General features: G+C 45.9%; 1 protein-coding gene across 2 annotated transcripts in view; it reads right to left on the bottom strand.

Moving 5' to 3' along the window:
• Positions 1-19132, bottom strand: part of eefsec (eukaryotic elongation factor, selenocysteine-tRNA-specific) — a 421957-nt gene that overhangs the window by 293559 nt on the left and 109266 nt on the right. For both annotated transcript variants that reach the window (XM_086002117.1, XM_086002116.1), the window contains exons 3-4: positions 4453-4549; positions 1800-1964 (exon numbers count right to left, since the gene is read on the bottom strand). In XM_086002117.1, the coding sequence (XP_085858243.1) occupies positions 1800-1964; positions 4453-4549 (262 nt within the window). The remainder of the gene's footprint in view (positions 1-1799; positions 1965-4452; positions 4550-19132) is intronic.

The raw sequence follows: 19132 nt of genomic DNA, 5'->3' as shown, positions 1-19132 counted from the left end.
TGCAGTACTGAGGGAGCACTGCACTGTCGGAGGGGCAGTACTGAGGGAGCGCTGCACTGTCGGAGGGGCAGTACTGAGGGAGCGCTGCACTGTCAGAGGCTCCGTCTTTCGGATAAGATGTTAAACCGAGGCCCCGTCTGCCTTCTCAGGTGGACGTAAAAGATCCCATGGCCACTATTTCTAAGAAGAGCAGGGGAGTTCTCCCTGGTGTCCTGGGCCAATATTTATCCCTCAATCAACATCACTAAAAAACAGATTATCTGGTCATTATCTCATTGTTGTTTGTGGGAGCTTGCTGTGCGCAAGTGGTTGCTGCATTTCCCACGTTACAACAGTGACTACACTTCAGAAGTACTTAATTGACTGTAAAGGGCTTTGGGACATCCTGAAAGGCGCTATAGAAATGCAAGTTCTTCCTTTCTTATTTTCTTTGAACATTTGCACCGGATTATCATTAGGGCTTCTGTTTTACATAGATGGAAAAGGAATGTAATCTCCAAAATAACGGTATCCCATGGTTAAACAAAAAAGGGCTAGAGAGAGAGGGAGGGAAAGAAAAGACTTGCATTTCTATAGCGCCTTTCATGACTTCAGGACATCCCAAAGCACTTTACAGCCAATGAACTACTTTAGAACAGTGACTACACTTCAAATGTAGGAAACACGGCTGCCAATTTCCACACAGCAAGGTCCCACAAACAGCAATGTCATAAATGAGCAGATGATCTGTGTTAGTGATGTTACATAGAAACATAGAAGACAGGAGCAGGAGTAGGCCATTCGGCCCTTCGAGCCTGCTCCGCCATTCAACGAGATCATGGCTGATCATCCAAACCCTAGCACCCGGTCCCTACACCGACAGCCATCCCACACAAACCCTATCCCTGTAACCCCGTAACCCCACGTATTTAATCCCCCCCTAACACTAAGGACCAATTTTTGTCATGGCCAATCAACCTAACCCGCACATCTTTGGACTGTGGGAGGAAACCGGAGCACCCGGAGAAAACCCACGCAAACACGGGGAGAATGTGCAAACTCCACACAGACAGTCACCCGAGGCCGGATTTGAACCCGGGTCCCTGGCGCTGTGAGGCAACAGTGCTAACCACTATGTTGGTTAAGGATAAATATTAGCCAGGACACTCTCCTGTTCTTCTTCGAAATAGTGCCATGGGATCTTTTACATCCACCCGAGAGAGCAGACGGGGCCTCGGTTTAACATTTCATTCGAAAGATGGCACCTCCGACAGTGCGGCACTCCCTCAGCACTGCCCCTCCGACAGTGCGGCGCTCCCTCAGCACTGCACTGGGAGTGTCGGCCTGGATTTTTGTGCTCAAGTCCCTGGAGTGGGACTTGAACCCACAACCTTCCGACTCAGAGGCAAGGGTGCCGCCCACTGAGCCACGGCTGACACTAGGGAATAGGGAAAAGCAGCCCCTTTGTGCCTTATGGGCAGGGCCACTGGTTTTCATTTTGAAGGAAAAACAAATTTGTGGAATACAATCTCCAAAGTACCAGCAAAATATAATGAATCCCAAATCACAAAAGTGCAATTTGACTTATTCAGTCACTGTGGCTCCGGTTAGAACGATACATTAGAGCTACATAAACATTTAGAAGTAAATTATAAATAAAATAAACTTCAAATTATCACAAAATACCTCGAGCCCTGGCAGGTTAAGACCTTCCGCTCTCTCTAAGAAAACACTAGACTCGATTCTGAATGCAGCTCTTCATTCGTGTGGACAGTGGAATGCCTCACAGGCCCGTTAATGTTCTCTGAGCAGGCTGTTACCTTGAGGGACGGAATCTCCACGCTGTCGTTGACACGGACGGATCCAGAGAGGATGGTACCCGTCATCACCGTGCCCTGACCCTTGATTGAGAAACAGTGGTCAACGGCCATGAGGAAGGATCCAGAGGGATCACGTTTTGGCATGTACGTCTGTGATATCAGGAGCTGTGACAAGGGGGGGGGAATAAAACAGGGGTCAGGGGGCTACAAAGAATGGAAGGAGATGGGATAGATTTTAAAAAATATATAAAACAAGCATCGTATTTCAGTCACATTACTCCTGATTGAAGTGTAGCCAGTCATTTCATGATCAGTTCACGGCTGCAGTCTTCGTGTGTTTGGTACAGTCACTTGAATTTCAGTGAAGTGTAAAGTGGAGTATGTGTGAAATTTTTGTACATGCTCTCTTGAACTGTGACAACATCTAGTAGCACAATTACTAATCCAGCCTTCCCAAACTTGGGCTCACACAGGGACAGGAGTAGGCCACTCAGCCCCTCGAGACTGTTCCACCATTCATGGCTGTTGTGTATCCTAACTCCTTCCAACTGTCCTGGCTCCATATCCCTTAATACCCTTGGCTAGTAAAAAGCCATCGATCTCAGCTTTGAAATGATTACAGGAAACTCTTTATTATCCGGCACCGACGGGACCGGCGTGGTGCCGGTTGATCAAAAAGTCCGGATTACAGGGAGGTATAGTTAAAAGGTACGAGAGCTCCGTACACAGCAACAAATCCAGGCTTCCCTGTTGCTTAGCAACATGTGCAGGAACTCCGGCCACAGACCAAGCGTCCCTGTTGCTTAGCAACAAGTGCACGAACCCCAGTTACACAGCCACAGATCCAGGAACGGCCACTAATGTGAAGTAAAACTTACCTGAACCTACTCCTGAAATTTGCCGGTTAACAGAGATATCCGGTTATTTTTTTTTTTAGGTGCCGGTTAAAAGAGTTTCCTGTAATTGAGCCCCAGCATCAACTGTTTCTTGTGGGAGAGAGTTCCACACTTCTACCACCCTTTGCGTGATGACGTGTTTCCTAACTTCACTCCCGAATGGCCTGGCTCTGATTTTAAGGTCCTGTCCCCTTGTCCTAGACTGCCCCCTCCAGCAGAAATGGTTTCTCTCTATCTACCTTATCAATTCCTTTCAAAATTCTAAAAACCTCAAACAAACCCCCCCTTAACCTTCTGTATTCCATAGAATACAAGCCTAGTTTATGCAATCTCTCCTCATAATCTAACCCTTGGAGCCTTGGTAACATTCTGGTGAATCTGCGCTGCACTCCTTCCAAGGCCAATATATCCTTTCTAAGGTGCGCTGCCCAGAACTGTACACGGCACTCTGGATGTGGTCTAACCAGGGCTTTGTATAGCTGCAGCATAACTTCCTCCCTCTAGTTATAAAGGCTAATATTCCATTAGCCTTTTTGCTTATTTTTTGTACCTGACTACCAATGTTCCCTTAAAGCTGCGCAGCGCTCTGGACTTCCCGCACAGCCGGCTTGCCAGCTTTTCAATAGGGAAAACTGCACCTGCGGGGTACTTTGAAGGGGCCGCATACCCCCCCAAAAAATTAAGGGGAATATTGCCATCTCCTGCATTTTAGTGATCTGTGTACATGGACCCCTAAATCTCTTTGGACCCCCACTGTTCCTAGCTTTTCACCATTTCAAAAATACTCGGGTCAGTGTTTGAATGAAGAAGGCCCTTCAGCCCACTTGATCTCGTCCTCCCACAATGCCGACCCTACCCTCTTTGCGCGGTTCTTCAATGAGTCCAGTGTCCTGGCCCCAAGCATCATTCCTGGAAAACTGCTGCAGCTCTTGGTCACCCTGTGTGCAAAGAAAGCACTTCCTGCCTTAAGCTTGTCCTTCACAGTCACGAGCCCGAGTCCTCTAAAAGCTAGTGGGCAGGTACAAGAAATAATGAAGAATGCTAGTGGAATGTTAGCCTTCATCTCCAAAGGGCTGACATACAAAAAGGGGTGGGAGTTATGTTAGTTGTATAAAGCTTTGGTTAGGCCGCATCTGGAGCACTGCAATCAGTTTCTGGGCCCCGCCCCTCAGGAAGGATACACCGGCCCTGGCGGGGGAGCAGCGCCGATTCACCAGAATGATACCGGAGCTAAAAGGGTTAAATTATGGGGAAAGGTTCTATAGACTAGGCTTATATTCCCTTGAGTATGGCAGATTAAGGGAAGATCTGATTGAAATGTTTAAGATGATTAAAAGATTTGATAGGGTAGAGAGAGAAATGATTTCCTCAGGTGCGGGAACCCAGGACAAGGGGGCATAACCTTAAAATTAGAGTCATAGAGTCACAACGGCACAGAAGGAGGCTATTCGGCCCATCGAGTCCGTGCCGGCTCTCTGTAGAGCAATCCAGTCAGTCCCATTCCCCCGCTCTATCCCCGTAGCCCTGCAAGTGTATTTCCCCTCAAGTGCCTATCCAGTCTCCCCTTGAAAACATCACTTGCTGTTCACCACCCTTCTGCCTCAATGTTTAATCTCCCGGTGGACTGCTCCAATGTTCCCACTGCTTGTACTCTCCCACCCTTGTAGCCTCACCAAGATGGGTTGCTGAATTTACCCCAACATGAGAGCAGTTATTGTGGAGTAGGTTTGCAAATTGCCTACGAGGGGAGCGCTTACCTCAACAAGTTCTGAAATGCCCTGTGCCCTCTCCGTCTCTGGGGCATCGGGTCCTCCAGGCTTGGCAGCAACAGGTATGATGGGACACCCGTTAAACCTACAAAACAGACCACTTAGTAAAATGGCAACTTATTTACAGTAGGAGAATGGTGGAAGATTTGCCAAGTTGAATTTGAATACAGAAATTGCTTCTACCCTTCTGCCTATTTTCTTCCCGCTTTCCTGACAATCCGGATTCTTTGTGGGGTGGGGGGGGGGGGGGAAAGGGGGATTTGGTTCAACGAACACCATTGGTGATCCAAGTGGTCACACGGTAGACTATTCTACCATGGGGGCATCATAGCCAAACATGATCATCTTCTTACTAGGTGTCCACACAATGTTCATTGGATAGTAGTCAGGAACGAGGACTGTGGCTTATCTTTCCCTCCTGAGATCAGGACTCTGCGGCACCCCTACTGCTGGCCCAGCTGAGATCAGCTAAATTAGGACAGGACAGGAATTGAACCTGGGATATTCTGCTCCGCATGGCTTAGTGCTACACCTTTATCGACTAGGACTAGGCAGTGTCAGGCTGACAAGCTGTTGCGTTTGGGCTTTATGCTGTTCACTATTATTACATCAATGCTGTGCATTTCAAGAGATAGAAACTGATAGACAAATCTTTAAATATAAAGAGTCGCGGTTACACATTCTAGATTTCCGCTCCGAGAACCACTGTTTATGGAGGAGTTCAATATCAAAGAAAGTATTTGAAAAGCAATCATGGTTTGGTACTGAAAGGCACCTTTTGGCAGATAACTTTTTAAAAATTAACTTTTGATTAACATGTAAAGTGCAACACAAAAGTTGGGATCCTGCAACTGTAGATCGACTTCCTGTAACAACAATCATCTGGGACAATGTTAGAGGAGCGAACAGCTTCTTCTGATTTTATTTTTAAGACTTCGGTCATTTTCACTCTACCGAGTGCTGGCTTATTGAGGTCACTGTCTCCGAGCACTGTGAAAAGTGGTCCAACCGTAGCTAGCAAGGGAAGCTAAAGATAGTATTAGATTAAAGGAAGGGACTTGTAACGTTGCCAAAAAAGAGTCGTAAGCCTGAGGATTGGATTTATTTTAGAATTTAGCAAAGGAGGACCAAGAAATTGGTAAAGAAAGAGAAAATAGAATATGAGTAAACTAGCAAGAAACATAAAAATAGATTGTAAAAGCTTCTATAGGTATGTAAAAAGGAAGAGATTAGTTAAAGTAAATGTGGGTCCCTTAGAGGCAGAGACAGGAGAAATTATAATGGGGAATAAGGAAATGGCAGAGAAATTAAACAAATATTTTGTACCTGTCTTCATGGTAGAAAACACAAAAAACATTCTGAAAATTGTGGGGAACCAAAGGCATAGTGAGAATGAGGAACTTAAAGGAATTAGTACTGGTAAAGAAATAGTAATGGAGAAATTAATGGGACTAAAAGTCGACAAATCCCCAGGACTTGATAGCCTACACCCTAGGGTTTTAAAGGAGGGAGTTGCAGAGATAGTGGATGCATTGGTTTGGATCTTTCAGAATTCCCTAGATTCTAGAACGGTCCCTGTGATTGGAAGGTAGCAAATGTAACCCTGCTATTCAAGAAAGGAGGGAGAGAGAAAACGGGGAACTATAAGCCAGTTGGCCTGACATCAGTAGCAGGGAAACAGCTAGAATCTATTATTTTGGACGTGTTAACAGGGCACTTAGAAAATCATAATATGATTGGGCAGAGTCTCACAGATTTATGAAAGGAAAATTGTGTTTGACAAATCTGTTAAGAGTTTTCTGAGGTTGTAACTAGCAGGGTGGATAAGAGGGAACCAGTGGATGTAGTGTATTTAGATTTTCAAAAAGTATTCGATAAGGTGCCACACAAGAGGTTATTACACAAAATTAGGGCTCATGGGATCAGGGGTAATATATTAGCATGGATTGAATTTCTTCACCCAGAGAGTGGTGAACCTGTGTAATTCTCTACCACAGAAGGCAGTTGAGGCCAATTCATTAAATATATTCAAGAAGGAGTTAGATATATTTCTTAAGGCAAAAGGGATCAAGGGATATGGGGAGAAGGCAGGGACAGGGTACTGAATTGGGATGATCAGCCATGAGCTCATTAAATGGTGGAGCAGGCTCGAGGGGCCGAATGGCCTACTCCTGCTCCTATCTTCTATGTTTCTATTGAGGAATGGTTAACGGACAGAAAACAGAGAGTAGGAATAAACGGGTCATTTTCGGGTTGGCAGGCTCTAACTAGTGGGGTACCGCAAGGATCAGTGCTTGGGCCTCACCTACTTACAATCTATATCAATGATTTGGATGAGGGGACCGCGTGTAATGTATCCAAGTTTGCTGACATACAAAGTTAGGTGGGAAAGTAAGCTGTGAGGAGCATGCAAAGAGGCTGCAAAGGGATTGGGTAAGGACGTGGCAAATGTAATATAATGTGGAGAAATGTGAAGTTATCCACTTTGGTAGGAAAAATAGAAAAGCAGAGTATTTTTTAAATGGTGAGAGATTGGGAAATGTTGGTGTTCAGAGGGACCTGGGTGTCCTTGTACACAAATCACTGAAAGTTAACATTCAGGTACAGCAAGCAATTAGGAAAGCAAATGGTATGTTAGCCTTTATTGCAAAGGGATTAGAGTATAAGAGTAAAGAAGTCTTACTACAATTATCTGGTCTCCTTATCTAGGGAAGGATATACTTGCCATTGAGAGAGTACAACGAAGGTTCACCAGACTGGTTCCTGGGATGAGGGGATTGTCCTATGAGGAGAGGTTGAGTAGACTAGGCCTATATTCTCTGGAGTTTAGAAGAATGAGAGGTGATCTCATTGAAACATACAAAATTCTTACAGGGCTCGACAGGGTAGATGCAGGGAGGATGTTTCCCCTGGCTGGGGAGTCTAGAACCAGGGGTCACAGTCTCAGAATAAGGGGTCGGCCATTTAGGACTGAGATGAAGAGAAATTTCTTCACCCAGAGGGTAGTGAATCTTTGGAATTCTCAACCCCAGAGGGCTGTGGAGGCTCAGTCGTTGAGTATATTCAAGACAGAGATCGATAGATTTTTGGATATTAAGGGAATCAAGGGATATGGAGATAGTGCAGGAAAGTGGAGTTGAGGTCAAAGATCAGCCATGATCTTATTGAATGGCGGAGCAGGCTCGAGGGGCCAAATGGCCGACTCCTGCTCCTATTTCTTATGTTCTTTACAATTTTATAAAACGTTAACAAAAATAAATCAAAACACATTTTGTAAAATGGAAGGAGGATTTTCCCCAAGAAGACGTATGTTACAGCAGAGGAGAATGGGAAGATTGGAAGAAAGACACAGTGATTAAGTTAAAACACTCAGGGGGAGAAATTGGGTGAGTAGCGCCACCTGTTAGCGCCTAAAGAGGCAGTCAGTGGCTGTAGCACCACTGGCTGCGTCTCCCGCGATATTCAGTAGGGGCGCTAATGGTGGCGTTAGGCTTTTGCGCTGTGCCGCCACCGATGACGTCATCGGTGTGCGCAGCACCCCATTCGTGCCCCGTTCGCGATATTTGGTAGCGAACGCCGCAGTTGCGCCGCTCGCTACCCGCGCCCGGTTCACGGGGCCTTACTGTGCCGGCAGCGGCGCAAGTTAAGGTGGAGGTGCGGGGCGGCCGTTTTTTCAGCGGCCGCCTGCCAGCACCTCCGTCCCCGGCCTCCTAACCACCGCCCCCCCCCCCCCAACCCCCCCCCACGGCATTGCCGGCTGTTTCCCGAGAGCCCGGCACTTCTCCTTGGTGCGGGGCTCATTTGCCGGCACTCGCGAGCGGGGATCGCGCTGTTGCAGGCACCTCCCCCTTAACAGTGGGAGGAAGGCCTGCAGTACCGCAGCGTGCCGTGCCGCAGCATGTGGCGCTGCGGCACGTTGCGCTGCGATAATCAGTTTCAGCGCCCTAAGAGGGACGCGGAGTGCCTCGAGCCGCGCCCCGTGTCCCTCGAGCGGCACTGAAACTGAATTTCTGGTAATCGGTATTACTCCAATCGCTGCACTAAATCCTGCGCTCAGGCGACTTTTGCGCCCCAACCCAATTTCTAGGCCTCAGAGTAGTAGGGATTTGGGTTCACATTTAAGATTCTCTATCGGGTGACTGTTGCACAGAAGGGAGCTATATGGAGATGACGAGAGGTTAGAATGAGAGAGCAAGTGAGAGAGAGAGAGAGGAGAGAGTGTGAGCATGCGCGGAGAGAGAGTGAATTTGCCTCACTATGTGCACCCCACCCACCCACACCGAGTTTCAAACAGCACTTTTCCGTTTAAAAACATGAGACGCACAGTTTTCTTGTCATCAGCTACAGTTGGGAATATAAACTGCCCGATCTCCTTGTTTCAGTGGTAACCGAGACCCATTTTTACACGGGGCTAAGGAGGCGCTGCCAGATTCACAGCTCTATCATTTAAGCGTGAAAGGGTCCAAGGATTAGCCTCATGAACTCTTGGAAGCAAATTCATTCCGAGAAGTGTTTTTTTTTGAAGGGACGCCCTCAACAAGATTACGACACTTCTCAAGTCGTGCAGTTCTTTAAAGACTTGATTTTACTCGACGCCTTAAATAGCCACAGTGGGAAACCATTTCCAAGATCAGTAATTGTATGTCTCAGCCAGTCTCTGGTGGTAGTTGGATCTTTAACACTCAGATAATTACACAGAAGTGAACCCTACCACATAAGCTTTGCGAGTAGGCTGCAGCCTTGTGGGAACATTTTTGAGTGCCATAGGTCACAGTGCTCAGCAGTCGGTGGTCTTTGTACGAGATTACTGTATTCTCTGAGCACCGCAGTGATTTGTGGAATAAGAATAGTTAAATACTCCAGTGAAAGAATTGGACATTAATCAATGCTACAGTAATCTTTTAATTCTATAATTTCCATCCATTATACACCAATAATAGAAAGTCATCAACTCTTGTTTTGATTGAGAAACCTAGGTGAGGGGCCAAGGCCCAGTGTGTAGAACATTACAACAGTGACCACACTTCAAAAAGCACTCCATTGGCTGTAAAGCGCTTTGGGACGTCCAGTGGCCGTGAAAGGCGCTGTATCAATGCAAGTCTGTCTTTCTTTTTAACACTGCCAAGGGTAGGGAAAAAAAGAGCAACGGTGAGGTAAATCAAGAAGTAGGAGAGTTGAGGCATTGTTGACGGACTAATGTATAACTGTGAATGCGGTAAAAAGATGCACGCAGTCGCCACAGAGTTCACTGAACCAGCAATGCAACCCAAAATGAGGATAGCAACATAGGAATGTACAAGGCCAGAAACAACTACTGCAGTCCATGTGGCCAGTCCAAGTCTGTGGGAAATATAACCCACGATACCTCTTATGCCTCTCCATCAAAGTGTTCGTTGGGTACTTGTCCTACTCTCTCCTGAATTTGCTGATAAATTCAGTCCACCATCTCCCTTGGCAGTCCATTCCATACATTCCCACGCACTGGGTAAAGTACAAACTCTAAACTGGTTATTCATCCTCCCTCTTCCGAGTTTGGACCGCTACCCTCTGATAGAATCGGTGACTCTTTTAAATATATTGGCCGGGAACTTGTGGTCCTGATGACGGCGAACTGGCAGCATTCGCCGTCATTTCGCCTTTGAAACTGACCGCAACTTCAGGACTTAGCACACGCGTAGCCGAACGCGGAAATCCTGAAGTTGCTGTCCGTCATTCACTGCTCCTCCAAAGGCTGCCTCCACGCGCCCCCACCCCACCCACCGCCACCTCCGCCCCCCTCCCCCCCCGCCCCACCCCACAGCTGGCAGTCAGTGAAATCACTGATCTGACACAAACTTCCCCTTTTCTGGACAAACATCGCTGTTAGAAACCCCATAAAAAGTTCGACCCATTCAAATGAGGTGTAACTGGGTTTTTAACAGCGATTTGAGTAACAACTACTGGTAAACAACTGTTCTGGCCCAGAAAAACTAATTTTATATTGGTGGAATGTCAAATTTCTCCATTGTTAACATAGAAACATAGAAGATAGGAGCAGGCGTAGGCCATTCGGCCCCTCGAGCCTGCTCCGCCATTTAATGAGCTCATGGCTGATCATCCAAACTCAATACCCTAATTATTAAAAATTATTAGATTTTAAAAGTAATTTTTAAAAAATTTAAATTATTTTTAAACTCTGTTCATGATATTTCAACTTCTACCTTAACCCAATGTGTATGTCCCAAACTTTATTTCGCTCTCTGTAATTTTTTTAAATTTTTTTTAATTTTTTTTAAGTGCTTTCTATTTCCTGGTTCCCTGTCTGTGAGAATTCTGCAATGTGATTGGCTGCTTGTTGATGTCACAGCAGCTCGCACTATGGGGTTCCCAATAAACTACGTTGATTCCAACTGCACGTCGGAAAAGCCGAACTTCTCGCCACAGGGATGGAGAGATCTTTGTGGGAAGCCTACTATCGGGCCAGCGGCGAACGCCTTTGCCTCGTCACTCCCGCAAGTTACAGGCCATTGACATTTGTCGCAATAATTCAAATAATTCAACTTTTATTGTCATTGTACAATGCACAAGTACATGAACAATGAAATGTGATCTTGCAAGCTCCCATGAGTCCAGTACAAATAACATTAACATTAAACGTAAATAGCACCGTCCTGGGAGAAGCAAAGCCGCTGCGTCTGTGCGCGTCGCCATTCCATTTCCACCATTCCTCCTGTCCGACAATCTTCAGCCCAACGCCCGGGCCTGTTCACCAGCCGCCCCTCCCGGGGCTCCTTCCGTGACCTTCTCACCAACCGCCCCTCCTCGGGGCTCCTTCCGTGACCTTCTGCACCTGGTCTTCCCTGATGGTCACCCCTCCAGGTACTAACCAGGCCTGGCTCTGCTTAGCTTCCAAGCCTTGCCAGTGACCCTGTCCCTAGTCCCAGGAACAGGGTCTTGAATACCACAATGAGATCACCCCTGAAGATTCTCCTCTCAGTCTGAACCTTCTTAGCTTCTCCTCAGCTGCTTAATCCCAGCTATCATTTTAGTAGCCCTTTACTGCACCCTCTCCTATGCCTGGATATCTTTCTCAATAAATCGGCAACTGTGAACAAGTTGGTCGTTAAGATTGTGGGTTCTTTGGCTTGTAATGGAATCTAGGACGAGTGACTCGACATCCAGCAACCGATCCTGCGACTTTCTGCACCAACCTTTGCTGCCCAACTACTGCAACTTTACACAAAATACCCCGGGGAAAGTGAAAAGGCCAATTTCAAGATGATCGGGAATCTCTTGTTATAATTAGATGCTCTCGTTCTTCTATCGTAAATCAGTTATCCTAATCCTAAGTTCTGGATTCTTCTATTTTGGTTTTGCACAGAACTCTTCGCTGTGACCACTCCGCCAATTCCTGTCATCATGTTGAGAGCTTGAAATATTAGGATACAAAATCTTGTAATAAAATAGAAAATGCACAGCAGTGTTGATTGTGCTTTTTTATTGTAGAATTCCAGCACTGATCATCAGTCTGTTACTAAACAAATTTGAATTGTTTTGCATTTTGACATCATTTTACAGTAACAGCCAGAGGGGGAGATGAGAATTAATTTTTACGCAGCGAGTTGTTGTGATCTGGAACGCGCTGCCTGAAAGGGCGATGGAAGCAGATTCAATAGTAACTTTCAAAAGGGAATTGGATAAATACTTGGAAGGGTAAAAAATTTGCAAGGCTATGGGGAAAGAGCGGGGGAGTGGGATTAATTGAATTGCTCAAAGAGCTGGCACAGGCACAATGGGCCGAATGACCTCCTTCTTCACTCTATGAAAAAAATATATACTTCCGTTACTAATTCAGGTCTGCCGTAGTTACCTTCTCAGGTTCCATGGCATCAGTCGCTCCAGTAAACATGGGAGTTGACTCCCACTGCCCTGTATCTTCTTGTGCGATGGCATAACCCAATGACATAACCATCAACAAAATCAACTGGTATTTATTTTGCGCCTTTAACGTAGTAAAACGTCCCACGGCGCTTCACATAAGAACATAAGAAACAGGGGCAGGAGTAGGTCATTCGGCCCCTCGAGCCTGCTCCGCCATTCAATATCATGGCTGATCTGATCCTAACCTCAACTCCACTTACCTGCCCGCCCCCCCATAACCCTCGACTCCCCTGTAGCTCAAATATCTGTCTGTCTCCGCCTTGAATATATTCAGTGACTCCGCCTCCACAGCTCTCTGGGGTAGAAAATTCCAAAGATTCACGACCCTCAGAAGAAATTCCTCCTCATCACCGTCTTAAATGGGTGACCCCTTATTCTGAAACTATGCCCCCTCATTCTAGATTTCCCTGCATCGACCTTGTCAAGCCCCCTCAGAATCTTATATGTTTGAATAAGATCACCTCTTATTCTTCTAAACGCCAATGAGTATAGGCCCAACCTGCTCAACCTTTCCTCATAAGACAACCCCTTCATCTCTGGAATCAACCTCGTGAATCTTCGCTGAACACCCTTCAATGCAAGTATATCCCTCCTTAAATAAGGTGACCAAAACTGTACGCAGTACTCCAGGTGTGGTCTCACCAACTCCCTATACACTTGTAGCAGGACTTCCCTACTTTTATACTCCATCCCCCTTGCAATAAAGGCCAACATTCCATTTGCCTTCCTAATTACTTGCTGTACCTGCATGCTAACTTTGTGTTTCATGTACGAGGACACCCAGATCCCTCTGTACCGCAGCATTCCGTAGTCGCGCTCCATTTAAATAATATTTTGCTTTTCTAGTCTTCCTACCAAAGTGGATAACATCACATTTTTCCACATTATACTCCATCTGCCAAATGTTTGCACACTCACTTAACCTCTCTATATCCCTTTGCAGACTCTGTGTCCTCTTCACAACTTGCTTTCCCACCTATCTTTGTATCATCAGCAAATTTGGCTACAGTACACTCGGTCCCTTCATCCAAGTCATTAATATAGTCATTCACAGGAGCGTTATCAAACATCATGTGACACCGAGCCACATAAGGAGATATTAGGGCAGATGACCAAAAGCTTGGTCAAAGAGGTAGGTTTTAAGGAGTGTCTTAAAGGAGGAGAAAGAGGTAGAGGGGTTTAGGAAGGGAATTCCAGAGCTTAGGGCCTTGGCAGCTAAAGGCACGGCCGCCAATGGTGGAGCGATTAAAATCGGGGATGCTCAAGAGGCCAGAATTGGAGGAGCGCAGAGATCTCAGTGAGTTGTAGGGCTGGAGGAGGTTACAGAGCTAGGGAGGGGCGAGGCCAAGGAGGGATTTTAAAACAAGGATGAGAATTTTTAAATCGAAGCGTTGCTTAACCGGCAGCCAATGTAGGTCAGCGAGCACAGGGGTGATGGGTGAACGGGACTTGGTGCGAGTTACGACATGGGCAGCCGAGTTTTGGATGACCCTTGTGATTTGAACTGGATATTCATATCTTTCATACTTCGAAGGCAGATTGCGCTTGATAAGAATTCATTAAATGCTTCATTTCACAACGAGTGATCATAACAGTTATGATCAGATTAATTTAGTTCAGTCAGTACAACTTGTCTTCATATAATAATTCAAAATACAGGAAGCTCTTGGGTATCCGGCACCGACGGGACCGGCGTGTTGCCGGTTGATCAAAAATTCCAGATGACGGAGAGGGTTATCTACCGAGGCTATTTTTAACAAAGAAAAATTTAAAAAAATCAAGAAACGTGCAGCATACAGTAATTGGGTACTCACCTACAGAACGTTGTGTTAAATGGATGGTGGAAGATGCTTGATTAAGTACAGTACTGCCAGTTGAGGGTAATGCAATGCAATGCAATGACTACCAGCAGTGCGGGAGACACACAGTACCCCTGTAAAATGGCGGATCAGAAGAGACTCCCGGCAGCGCAGGAGAGTCAGACTCCTGTTATTGAGGTGTTCCGACTTCCGACAGCGCCAAGAAGCCGAGTAGTGGCAGTTTGGAGAACTACCCCCACTGACTAACTCGGCCACCGCGGGAGACTCGGACTCGGACTCGGCAACATTGCCGGTTATTGAGGTGTTGTTTTCGGAGTGAGAATTTTGCCGGTTAATAGAGAATTCCGGATATTTAGGTGCCATTTAAACGAGAGTTTCCTGTAATGGACACTCTACACTGCCCCACATCAGCAGATCATCTTATTTGCCTTAAACAAGATCATTTCTGTATTCCAAACTTTGCTATCTGACTGCCTCACAACAAGCAGTTTCTAAAAGATCTGACTGCCTGTGTCAGTCTGTCTGGGTTTTCTCTCTCGCTGTTCACAGCCAGGAAGGAGACAGGACTTCCCGACACAAGGGGCGTTAGGTGTTTTTCAATTGCTAATTCATTTATTTTTTGCGATATATAGAGAAACATCATCAAAGCTAGCTCATTAAACACCAATCATCTGACTCATTTTTTTTTTTTTTTTTTAAAAAGGTTAGCGTGAATTCACTATGCATTTAAAAAAAAACATTAAAAGTAACTCTCTTTCCAAATTCTTTCTGTGGAGATCAGACAAAAAAGATTTTGATAGAGAAGACACACAGTGTTTTTGGAGTGTAGTCACTGTTATAATGTGGGAATAGAGGGTTATACTGATAGAGTTAGATGAGGAAAGACGGGGAGGAGACTTGAGTGGAGCATAAACACCGGCATGGACTGGTTGGGCCGAATGGCCTGTTTCTGTGCCGTATATCCGATGGATTTGCACACAGTGGGACTGGACCAACACTCTCTACAAACTCAGAAGCACTTCCTGAGATCTGGGGTCAAAAACATAAGCTAGCTTGTTGGAGCACCCGCACACTGCAGCGGGGGAGCAGCGTTGACCAGTTCCCCGTCTCACTGCTTCGGGGGAGGCACCGTGCAGTTCCCTGTTTGGTGAAGGTTAACTTGGGAGTGACCTTGCTTGGTTCATGGCAGCTCGTCAGCTGCTGTGCTGTGTGGCACAGGGGAAATGGGGCGTTTAAAAAAAAAAGGGATTTACGATGAAAAATAAATGGCACATTTTATTTAGACAGACAGCGACATCCAGGCACTTTTCCTAAAATTATATAATTACATATTTATTTCCGCAACTGTGACCTTGAAATTACACTGTGCAATACCAACGTATAAATGCTGAACGTGTTGGTGTGAAATTCCTTTCACCACTATTTTAGCAGAAGGCATCAAAAGGACCAAAGCCTCTCGTATGCAGTATTCACACAGCATAACCTCAAGGCTTATATATTTTGTTTTAAATGAAGACAATGCTGAAAATTGAAAATTACAGGTTTGTTCCCTGCTTCATGTCTGAACATTGCATCATGACAGCTAAAAGATTCTGTGTTCAGTAAATTGAGTGGATTAGAAATAGTAGCCAACACGTGTTTAATAATATTAAGCAACTTTTATTTTTAATTTCTCAAGTAAGGTTTATTTTTCTTACTTCTCTTTAAAGAAGAAAAGGAAAACGACAAATAGAAAAACATTAGCATTTATATAGTGGCTTTTCCATCCTCAGGACATCCCAGAGTGCTTCACAGCCAATGAATTATTTGAAAGTGCAATCACTGCGTTATGTTGACTAGAACACAGAGAACTCTCCTGCTCTTCTTTAAATAGTGCCATGAAATCTTTTACATCCACCCGAACAGCAAGATTAAATTCATACGAACATACGAGCAATGACAGACAGGTAAAGGCCCTCCGATCCATTCAGCCTGTCCCACACACCTGGAGTACCTTGTGTACCCATCACAATATACACTCTCCGCCCCACCCCAAATCATGTCACCTCCTGGAAGAGACAAAAAAAACAGATTTTAAAAAACCCAGGCCAATGAGAAAAAAAAAATCTGGGCAATTCCTCTTCGACCCATCTAGGCAATCGAAACTAGTCCAGGAGATCACTCTGGCCCTGAATTCCCTGCAGTTCCTACCTAACATAGAAACACAGAAGATAGGAGCAGGAGTAGGCCATTCGGCCCCTCGAGCCTGCTCCGACATTCAATGAGATCGTGGCTGATCATCCAAACTCAGTTCCCTGTCCCTGCTTTCTCCCCATATCCCTTGAGCCTTAAGAAATATATCTAACTCCTTCTTGAATATATTTAACGAATTGGCCTCAACTGCCTTGTGTGGTAGAGAATTCCACAGGTTCACCACTCTCTGGGTGAAGAAATTCCTCCTCATCTCTGTCCTAAATGGCCTACCCCTTATCCTTAGACTGTGACCCCTGGTTCTGGACTCCCCAACCATCGGGAACATCCTTCCTGCATCTAGTCTGTCCAGTCCTGTTAGAATTTTATAAGTTTCAATGAGATCCCCTCTCATTCTTCTAAACTCCAGCGAGTACAAGCCCAATCGACCCAATCTCTCCTCATACGTCATTCCTGCCATCCCAGGTATCAGCCTGGTGAATCTTCGCTGAACTCCCTCCATGGCAAGAACATCCTTCCTCAGATAAGGACATCCTTCTTCACCTTCTCCAAGAGGCGATCTCCGCCCCAGCCAGAAACAGGTCCAGCTCTCGCTTGAAGGAATTCAGCGAGTCTGCATCCACCGCACGAGCTGGCAGCCTGTCCCAGAGGTCCACTATTCTCTGGGGAAAAGAACCATCTCCTGACATCTAACCTAGATCTGGCCTTCTACAACTTAAATTTGTGATCCCTGGTCCTGCCTAACCTGTTTAATTGAAATAAACTGTCAGCTGGAACACAACCTATTCTCTTCATTATCTTATAAACCTCAATAAGATCCCCCCCAAGTCTACGCTTCTCTAAGGTATAGAGTCCCAACTCTTTTAGCCTATCTATATTCTCATTCAACAGATGGCACCTCTGACAATGCAGCACTGAAGTGTCAAGTCTTCCTTCTTAGGCAGTCCCTGGGAACCGAGGATGACTTGCTTCCACATTAAAAATGAGTTCTCAGGTGACTGACGAGTCCAATGCGGGACCTACAGTCTCTGTCACAGGTGGGGCAGACGGTGGTTGAAGGGGTGGGTGGCTGGGGTGCTTGGGTTGACGTGCGCTCCTTGCGCTTGCTCCCGGCGAAGAGACTCGAGGTGTTCGGCGCCGTCCCGGATGCTTCTCCTCCACTTTGTGCGGTCTTGGGCCAGGGATTCCCAGGTGTCGGTGGGGATGTTGCACTTTTTCAAGGAGGCTTTGAGGGTGTCCTTGAAGCGTTTCCTCTGCCCACCTGGGGCTCTCTTGCCGTGTCGGAGCTCCGAGTAGAGTGTCAAGTACTTGAGTGGGGGCTGAACCCATAACCCTCTGACTCAGGGGCAACAGTGCCACCACTAAGCCAAGCTAACCCTTCAATGATAGTCAGCAGAAAATAGTTGAGTGGAAGGAAAAATAAATATTTTTATTCTTCAAATTGCCAAACTCCAATCCCCCCACCCCCACCAATTCTGTCTTGTTTATACTGCTTATATAGCCCAAGCTCAGTGTACGAGGTCTGAAGTGTAGAGTAAGTAGTGCTTATATGGCTATTTTGGGGGGATATGCACATTTCCCCATCAGATGCTACACAAGGACATGGTTCATTTGAAACATAAGCCACAATATGGGGTGATGTGGCCGAGAGTCCACCCCCAGTTTATATCGACACATATCTCAATCAGCCGGACAGGAACCTTACCCCCAAGGTGGGCCCAGTTTGACCTGGCACTGATATGTCACGTGTAACTCAGCTTACAACAAATCACAAAAAGAATTAAAAGGGAAGTTGGAAAAAACATTCTTTACTCGGAGGACGGATCGAGCGTGGAATTCCCTCCCACAAACCACTGTCGGAGCAGAGTCTAACAGTTCGATCAAAAAGGACTCACAGTGACTTGAAATAGAGGAGTGTTGAAGCGGATAGGGAGGATTAGGCCGGGTGTCTCTCGTGGAGAAGATCAGCAACGCAGACCCGATGAGCCAAGGGGCTTGTTTCTGTGATGGAACATCCTACAATTCCATGATTTTGACTGTCAAGCGGAGGTCAGATTTTGTCTGACTTCTGGCTCCTGAGCATCATTCCTCTTAATAGCATCATACGACACTTTGCGTTCATTAAGGCAGGGAATAGCACTGGTGAACGGAACACGTTCCATTTCAGAGACCCTCTTACATAGAAATACATAGAACTTACAGCACAGAAACAGGCCGTGCCGGTGTTTATGCTCCACACGAGCCTCCTCCTAACCTTACTTCATCCAACCCTATCAGCATACCCTTCTACCCCTTTCTCCCTCATGTGTTTATATAGCTTCCCCTTAAATGCATCCACGCTGTTGCTTCAACCACTCCTTGTGGTAGCAAGTTCCACATTCTAACCACTCTCTGGGTAAAGAAGTTTCTGCTAAATTACTCATCAGATTTATTAGTGACGATTTTATATTTATCACCCCTAGTTTTGACCTTTCCCACAAGTGGAAACATCTTCTTCTACATCTACCCCATAATCTTAAAAGAAAGACTTGCTTTTCTATTGCGCCTTTCACGACCACCGGACGTCTCAAAGCGCTTTACAGCCAATGAAGTACTTTTTGAAGTGTAGTCACTGTTGTAATGTGGGAAACGCGGCAGCCAATTTGTGCACAGCACGCTCCCACAAACAGCAACGTGATAATGACCAGATCATCTGTTTTAGTGATGTTGATTGAGGGATAAATATTGGCCAGGACACT

This window comes from Somniosus microcephalus, chromosome 11, assembly GCF_052327205.1.
Source record: "Somniosus microcephalus isolate GS21.2 chromosome 11, FLI_Smic_1.0, whole genome shotgun sequence".
Classification (NCBI taxonomy): domain Eukaryota; kingdom Metazoa; phylum Chordata; class Chondrichthyes; order Squaliformes; family Somniosidae; genus Somniosus; species Somniosus microcephalus.
This window is presented reverse-complemented; position numbering and strand designations above follow the sequence as displayed.